The sequence below is a fragment of the Heliangelus exortis genome, unplaced genomic scaffold (genome assembly GCF_036169615.1).
Source record: "Heliangelus exortis unplaced genomic scaffold, bHelExo1.hap1 Scaffold_115, whole genome shotgun sequence".
NCBI lineage: Eukaryota > Metazoa > Chordata > Aves > Apodiformes > Trochilidae > Heliangelus > Heliangelus exortis.
Window position 1 is genome coordinate 355 of NW_027285935.1, and position 8,249 is coordinate 8,603.

At 58.2% G+C, this 8,249-nt stretch overlaps 2 protein-coding genes across 2 annotated transcripts; one reads left to right on the plus strand and one right to left on the minus strand.

Moving 5' to 3' along the window:
- Nucleotides 1-335: 335 nt before the first annotated feature.
- LOC139790653 (uncharacterized) lies at nucleotides 336-2,252 on the minus strand. The gene is given in 4 exon segments (XM_071732522.1): nucleotides 336-865; nucleotides 1,286-1,553; nucleotides 1,942-2,159; nucleotides 2,228-2,252. Coding segments are annotated over 4 exon segments (1,041 nt in total).
- On the plus strand, nucleotides 2,154-5,662 carry RPS5 (ribosomal protein S5). The gene is made up of 4 exons (XM_071732523.1): nucleotides 2,154-2,367; nucleotides 5,104-5,232; nucleotides 5,323-5,421; nucleotides 5,545-5,662. The coding sequence occupies exons 1-4, from the start codon at nucleotides 2,275-2,277 to the stop codon at nucleotides 5,611-5,613; spliced, it is 390 nt and encodes a 129-aa protein (XP_071588624.1). The 5' UTR covers nucleotides 2,154-2,274; the 3' UTR covers nucleotides 5,614-5,662.
- Nucleotides 5,663-8,249: the final 2,587 nt, after the last annotated feature.

Genomic DNA, 8,249 nt, shown 5'->3' on the forward strand with positions numbered 1-8,249 from the left:
TGAGGGGCTTTGGGGGGCTCAGAGGTTTGGGGGGCCTTGGGGTGGGAGTTGAGGGGTCCTGAGAGGTTTGGGGGGCCTTGGGGTGGGGGTTGGGGGGTCCTGAGAGGTTTGGGGGGCCTTGGGGTGGGAGTTGGGGGGTCCTGAGAGGTTTGGGGGGCCTTGGGGTGGTGGTTGGGGGGCTCTGAGGGGGGACTTGGGGGGCTCTGAGGTGGGAATTGGGGGGGTTGGGGCTTTGGGGGGCTCTGAGGGGGGAGCTGGGGGGCTTTGGGGGTTCTGAGGAGGGATCTGGGGGGTCCTGAGAGGTTTGGGGGGCTCTGAGGGGGGAGTTGGGGGGCTCAGGGCTTTGGGGGGCCTTGGGGTGGGGGTTTGGGGGCTCTGAGGTGGGGGTTGGGGGGTCCTGATGAGGATGATGATGATGCTGAGGTTGATGGGGATGAGGATGATGATGATGATGGGGCTGAGAGTGCTGATGGTGATGAGGATGATGATGGTGGAGATGATGAAGATGATGCTGAGGCTGAAGGGGATGGGGATGATGCTGAGGATGGGGCTGAGGATGATGAGGGTGATGATGAAGATAATGGTGCTGAGGCTGATGAGGTGGATGAGGATGAAGATTAGAATGAGGGAGATGATGCTGAGGATGATGATGATGCTGGGGATGATGAGGAAGAAGATGAAGGTGATGGGGAGGATGATGAGGGTGACAATGCTGAGGCTGATGGGGCTGAGGATGAAGATCACGGGGTTGAGGATGATGCTGGGGATGATGAGGATGATGAGGATGGGGATGATGAGGATGATGATGCTGAGGCTGATGAGGATGGTAAGGATGAGGAGGAGGATGATGAGGATGACGGTGGTACTGAGGATGATGGGGCTGAGGATGAAGATCACGGGGCTGAGGATGATGGGGATGAGGATGACGAGGCTGCTGGGGATGATGATGGTGCTGGGGATGATGAGGATGATGCTGGGGACGATGATGCTGAGGAGGATGATGAGGATGGGGATGATGAGGAAGAGGATGAAGATGGGGAGGATGAGGATGATGGTGCCGAGGCTGATGGGGCTGAGGACGAAGATAAAGGGGCTGGGGATGATGATGATGATGATGCTGAGGATGATGATGATGCTGGGGATGATGGTGCTGCCAGGGACGATGCTGAGGATGAGGATGATTCTTGGGATGATGATGATGCTGAGGAGGATGATGAGGATGGGGATGATGAAGAAGATGAAGATGATGGGGAGGCTGATGGGATGATGATGAAGATAAAGGGGCTGAGGATGATGCTGGGGACGATGACGAGGCTGCTGGGGATGATGATGATGATGGTGGGGATGATGCTGAAGATAATGAGGATGATGCTGAGGAGGATGATGAGGATGAGGATGGCAATTCTGAGGCTGATGGGTGTGAGGATGAAGATAAAGGGGCTGAGGATGATGCTGGGGATGATGATGATGATGCTGAGGAAGAGCATGAGGATGATGGGGACGATGATGGTGCTGAGGCTGATGGGGCTGAGGATGAAGATAATGGGGTGATGCTGAGGATGATGTTGCTGGGGGTGATGATGGTGCTGGGGGTGATGCTGCTGGGGATGGTGATGATGCTGAGGATGATGATGATGGTGAGGATGATGGTGCTGGGGATGGTGATGATGGTGAGGATGATGGTGCTGGGGGTGATGATGATGCTGAGGATGATGATGCTGGGGTTGATGATGCTGAGGATGATGCTGAGGATGAGGATGATGCTGGGGATGATGCTGGGGATGATGCTGCTGAGGATGAGGATGATGCTGGGGATGAGGATGCTGAGGATGAGGATGATGCTGAGGATGATGATGCTGGGGATGATGATGCTGAGGATGATGATGCTGAGGATGATGATGCTGGGGCTGATGATGCTGAGGATGATGATGATGCTGGGGATGATGGTGATGATGCTGAGGATGATGATGATGGTGAGGATGATGACGATGCTGGGGTTGATGATGATGCTGGGGTTGATGATGATGCTGAGGATGATGATGATGCTGAGGATGATGATGATGCTGAGGATGATGATGATGCTGAGGATGATGATGATGATGCTGAGGATGCTGGTGCTGGTGCTGGTGCTGGTGCTGAGGCCGTGGCTGCTCCCAGGACTACATCGCGGTGAAGGAGAAGTACGCCAAGTACCTGCCTCACAGCGCCGGGCGCTACGCGGCCAAGCGGTTCCGCAAGGCGCAGTGCCCCATCGTGGAGAGGCTGACCAACTCCATGATGATGCACGGCAGGAACAACGGCAAGAAGCTGATGACTGTCAGGATCGTCAAGCACGCCTTCGAGATCATCCACCTGCTCACCGGAGAGGTGCCACGGGGAGAGGGGGCGTGGGGAGAGGGTTGTGGGGTGAGGGGAGAGGGTTGTGGGGTGAGGGGAGAGGGTTGTGGGGTGAGGGGAAGGGGTGTGGGGGGAAGGAGGGGGTTATGGGGTGAGAGAGGGGGTTATGGGGTGAGAGAGGGGGTTATGGGGTGAGAGGAGAGGGGAGTGGGTTGTGGGGTGAGAGAGGGGGTTATGGGGTGAGAGGAGAGGGGAGGGGGTTGTGGGGTGAGGAGAGGGGGTTATGGGGTGAGAGGAGAGGGGTTATGGGGTGAGAGGAGAGGGGAGGGGGTTGTGGGGTGAGGAGAGGGGGTTATGGGGTGAGAGGAGAGGGGTTATGGGGTGAGAGGAGAGGGGAGGGGGTTGTGGGGTGAGGAGAGGGGGTTATGGGGTGAGGGGAAGGGAGAGAGGAGAGGGGAGGGGGTTGGGTGAGAGGGGGTTGTGGGGTGAGGAGAGGGGGAGAGAAGGTTGGGAGGTGAGGGGAGAGCGTTGGGAAATGAGGGGAAGGGGCTGTGGGGGGAGGGGAAGGGGTTATGGGGTGAGGGGGGGGTGAGAGGAGAGGGGAGAGGGTTGTGGAGTGAGAGAGGGGGTTGTGGGGTGAGGGGAGTGGGTTGTGGGGTGAGGGGAAGGGGGAGAGGAGAGGGGAGGGGGTTGTGGGGTGAGAGGGGGTTATGGGGTGAGAGGAGAGGGGAGAGGGTTGTGGAGTGAGAGAGGGGGCTATGGGGTGAGGGGAAGGGGTGTGGGGAGAAGGAGGGGGTTATGGGGTGAGGGGAAGGGGTTATGGGGTGAGAGGAGAGGGGAGGGGGTTGTGGGGTGAGGAGAGGGGGAGAGAAGGTTGGGAGGTGAGGGGAGAAGGTTATGGGGTGAGGGGAAGGGGTGTGGGGGGAAGGAGGGGGTTATGGGTTGAGGGGAAGGGAGAGAGGAGAGGGGAGGGGGTTGTGGGGTGAGAGGAGAGGGGTTATGGGGTGAGAGGAGAGGGGAGAGGGTTGTAGGGTGAGAGAGGGGGTTATGGGGTGAGAGGAAGGGGGAGAGGAGAGGGGAGGGGGTTGTAGGGTGAGAGAGGGGGTTATGGGGTGAGGGGAAGGGGTTATGGGGTGAGAGGAGAGGGGAGGGGGTTGTGGGGTGAGGGGAAGGGGTGTGGGGGGAAGGAGGGGGTTATGGGGTGAGGGGAAGGAGGAGAGGAAAGGGGAGGGGGTTGTGGGGTGAGGGGAAGGGGATGTGGGTTGAGGGAGCAGGTGAGGAGAGAGGGTTGTGGGGTGAGAGAGGGGGTTATGGGGTGAGAAGAGAGGGGAGAGGGTTGTGGAGTGAGAGAGGGGGCTATGGGGTGAGGGGAAGGGGTGTGGGGAGAAGGAGGGGGTTATGGGGTGAGGGGAAGGGGTTATGGGGTGAGAGGAGAGGGGAGGGGGTTGTGGGGTGAGGAGAGGGGGAGAGAAGGTTGGGAGGTGAGGGGAGAAGGTTATGGGGTGAGGGGAAGGGGTGTGGGGAGAAGGAGGGGGTTATGGGGTGAGGGGAAGGGGTTATGGGGTGAGAGGAGAGGGGAGGGGGTTGGGTGAGAGGGGGTTGTGGGGTGAGGGGAGGGGGAGAGAAGGTTGGGAGGTGAGGGGAGAAGGTTATGGGGTGAGGGGAAGGGGTGTGGGGGGAAGGAGGGGGTTATGGGTTGAGGGGAAGGGGGAGAGGAGAGGGGAGGGGGTTGTGGGGTGAGGGGAAGGGGGTGTGGGGAGTGGGAGGAGGTGAGGGGAGAGGGTTGTGGGGTGAGAGAGGGGGTTATGGGGTGAGAGGAGAGGGGAGAGGGTTGTGGAGTGAGAGAGGGGGTTATGGGGTGAGAGGAGAGGGGAGAGGGTTGTGGAGTGAGAGAGGGGGCTATGGGGTGAGGGGAAGGGGTGTGGGGAGAGGAGGGGGTTATGGGGTGAGGGGAAGGGGTTATGGGGTGAGAGGAGAGGGGGGGGGTTGGGTGAGAGGGGGTTGTGGGGTGAGGGGAGGGGGTTATGGGGTGAGGGGAGGGGGAGAGGAGAGGGGAGGGGGTTGTGGGGTGAGGGAGGAGGTGAGGGGAGAGGTTGTGGGGTGAGAGAGGGGGTTATGGGGAGAGAGGAGAGGGGAGGGGGTTGGGTGAGGGGGTTGTGGGGTGAGGAGGGGGAGAGAAGGTTGGGAGGTGAGGGGAGGGGGTTATGGGGCTGGGGAGGGGGCTGTGGGGTGAGGGGAGGGGGTGAGGAGAGGGGAGAGGGTTATGGGGTGAGGGGAAGGGGTTATAGGGCGGGGGAGTTACGGGGTGAGGGGACAGGATTATGGGGTGAGAGGACTTTGGGGGTGGTTTTGGTGACTTCAGGGTTGGTTTTGGGGACTTTTGAGGTGGTTTTGGGGACTTTGGGGTTTGTTTTGGGGACTTCAGGGTTGGTTTTGGGGACTCGGGGTGATTTTGGGGACTTTGGGGGTGGTTTTGGAGACGATTTTGGTGACCTTAGGGTTGGTTTGGGGACTTCAGTGTTGGTTTTGGGGCCTTTAGGCTTGGTTTGGGCCCTTTAGGGATGATTTTGGTGCCTTTAGGGTTGACTTTGGCCGCTCTGGAGGTGTTTTTTGGGTGCGAAAAGCTCCGTTTTGGCAGTTTTTTTGCACGTTTTTCCGCCTTTTTTTTGGGGTTATTTTTTTTTCTCCGGGAGAGGTTGGTTTTTTTTTTTTGTTTCGTTTTTTTTTTGGGGTGTTTTATTTTTTTTTAACTCATCCCCCCCTCAGAACCCCCTCCAAGTTTTGGTCAACGCCATCATCAACTCGGGGCCCCGGGAAGACTCCACCCGCATCGGCCGCGCCGGCACCGTGCGCCGCCAAGCCGTGGACGTCTCCCCCCTTCGCCGTGTCAACCAGGTACCCCCTGACGCCCCCCACGCCCCCCTAAACCGTCCCCCCCTTTTGTCCCCGTGTCCCCAAAGTCATTTTTTTGGTCATTTTTTTGAGGCAATTTGGCTCCTCTGCACCGGAGCCCGCGAGGCCGCCTTCCGCAACATCAAAACCATCGCCGAGTGCTTGGCCGACGAGCTCATCAACGCTGCCAAGGTTTGTCCCCCCCCCTTTTTGTCACCTTTTTGGGGACTTGGGAACACACCAGATGACCCCTCCCCTCTTTAACCCCCCCCCTGAGCACCCCCCCACCCTCTTTTTTGGTTTTTTCTCCCCAAGGGCTCTTCCAACTCTTACGCCATCAAGAAGAAGGACGAGCTGGAGCGCGTGGCCAAGTCCAACCGTTAGGAAGCCACCACTGCCACCTCCCTCCAATAAATGTCACTTGATGGTGTCACCTCCGTGGCCTTTAAAGGGGGGGGACACACGAGGTCAGGTGGTTTTTTGGGGGGGGGGTCTTTGGGGGACACCCACACGGGGGTTGGATGCGTCGAGTGGGGACCCTTGAGCTCCGTGGGGCTTCGTGGCCTTGTCCCCCCCTCCCTTTTTGTCCCCAATTTGTGGCCTTGTCCCCCCCTCTTTGTCACCACTTCGTGTCCTTGTCCCCCCCCTGCCCCTGGGGGGGGTCCTCAGGTTGTGCCCCCCCCTTTTTGCCCCCCAATTTTCCATGGAGCAGCAGCCAGGGAGGGGAAAAGGAGTGGGAATGGGGCTGGGGAGGCTTCAGCACTTCCCCCAGGGCAGGGGATTTTTTGGGGGGGATTTTTTTGGGGGATTTTTTGGGGTGTGGCCCCCCCCCCCCCCCAAATATTGGAATTGTTTTTCCTGGGTCCCAGGGATTTTTGGGATGCACACTGGATTTTTTTGGGATGGAAAATGGGGGTTTTGAGGTTGGAATAATGGATTTTGGGAGCTGGAAAATGGGGATTTTAGGGGCTGAAAAATGGGGATTTTGGGGGTGTAAATTGTAGAATTTTTGGGGCTTTGGGGCTGGAATTGGGGAATTGGGAATTTGGGGCTGGAAAATGGGGATTTTTTGAGGCTGGAAAGTAGGGATTTTGGGGGCTGTAAATTGTGGAATTTTGGGGGACTCCAACCTGTGGATTTTGGGGCTGGAAAGTAGGGGTTTGGGGGCTGGAAAATGGGGATTTTTGGGAGCTGGAAAATGGGGATTTTTGGGAGCTGGAAAATGGGGATTTTTGGGGCTGGAAAATGGGGATTTTTGGGAGCTGGAAAATGGGGATTTTGGGAGCTGGAAAATGGGGATTTTTGGGGCTGGAAAATGGGGATTTTTGGGGCTGGAAAAGAGGGATTTTGGTGGGTGGAAAATAGGGATTTTTGGGAGCTGGAAAGTCGGGTTTTTTGGGGTGGAAATCCCGGATTTTGGGGCTGTAACTCGTGGGTTTTTTGGGGTGGAACTCCTGGATTTTGGGGCTGTAACTTGTAGGGTTTTTGGGGTGTAAATCCTGGGTTTTTTGGGGTGTAACTCATGGATTTGGGGCTGTACTCGTGGGCTTTTAGGGTGTAAATCCTGGATTTTTGGGCTGTAACTCAGGGGTTTTTTGGGGTGGAACTCCTGGATTTGGGGGCTGTTACTCATGGGGTTTTTTGGGGTGTAAATCCTGGATTTTGGGGCTGTAACTTGTGGGGGTTTTGGGGTGTAACTTGGGGGGTTCTTTGGGGTGTAAATCCTGGATTTTGGGGCTCTAATTTGGGTTTTTTGGGGTGTAAATCCTGGATTTTTGGGGTGTAAATTGTGGGGTTTTTTTGGGCTGTAACTCATGGGGTTTTTGGGGTGTAACTCGGGGGGTTCTTTGGGGTGTAAATCCTGGATTTTGGGGCTGTAACTTGGGGGGGGTGTGTTTAGGGTGTAACTCACAGATTTTGCAACTGTAACTCGGGTTTTGGGGTGTAAATCCTGGATTTTTGGGGTGTAAATCACCCATTTTGGTTCAGCAGAGGGCGAGGAAGTTGGGGGGACACCTCCCACCCCCAGGGGGGTTGTGGTTGGGGTGTAGTTCCGGGGGTAAAACACCACAACAGGCACAGGAGAAGCAGCAGGGGCCGATTGTCCACTAAAGTGCGACTGTACAGATGAGGAACCCCCGACCCCGGCGCCAACAGTCGGACGGCACCGCCGCCCTCCAACCTACAGCCCCAACCCCCTCCGCCTGTGCCCGCCCCCTCCCCCCCCTCTCCTCCCTCCCTCCCTCCCTCCCTCCCTCCCTTCCCTGCCGCCGGTTGTGAGCAACAGTCGGACCGTACAGCGTCGAGAACAACCGGCTCGGGTCGTAGCAACACCCGTGGGCGCCGTGCTGAGGTCGCCGGTGCCACGCGGGGCGGTTGTGGGGATGGTTGTGCACTACAGCCTGACTAGATGGGTGTGAGTTAACAGCCTGACACGAAGCTACAGGAAATTCTGCTTGTCTTCCACCTGTTGCCCCCCCCCCCACCCTCCCAGGACCCTGGTCCTGCAGCCACACTTCGCCTGTTCCGACACCGGGTGACGGTGACACCGCTACAGGGGATTGAAAGGGGTGGGGTGGGGGTTGCTACACTCAGCTCTGGTTGTGTGGGGGGGGGGGGGTGGAGGGGGGTAGGGAGGAGTCCGGGGGGGGGGGGGTCTGTCCGGTTGTTCAAGGGAAGTTGGGGGGGTGTAGGGGGCGGCTGTAGCGGAGGTAGAGTGAGTTGAGGGGGGTTGGGGAGGGGGGGTGACTGTAGGTGTGGTGGGATGGCTGTAGGGGACGACTGTAGGGGGGGTGAGGTGACTGTAGGGGGTTAAGATGGCTGTAGGGGACGGCTGTAGGGGTGTTGAGGTGACTGTAGGGGTCTTGGGATGACTGTAGGGGGTTAAGATGACTGTAGGGGTGTTGAGGTGACTGTAGGGGGGTTGAGGTGACTGTAGGGGTGTTGAGGTGACTGTAGGGGACGGCTGTAGGGGTGTTGGATGAGCTGGTACGGGGGTGAGGTGACTGCAAGGCTGACTG

Coding starts and splice junctions, on each gene's coding strand:
- RPS5 (XM_071732523.1), top strand. CDS start 2,275: ATGATGATGCACGGCAGGAACAACGGCAAGAAGCTGATGACTGTCAGG. Junction 5,233..5,322: donor CCCTTCGCCGTGTCAACCAG/GTACCCCCTGAC, acceptor CATTTTTTTGAG/GCAATTTGGCTCCTCTGCAC. Junction 5,422..5,544: donor AGCTCATCAACGCTGCCAAG/GTTTGTCCCCCC, acceptor TTTCTCCCCAAG/GGCTCTTCCAACTCTTACGC.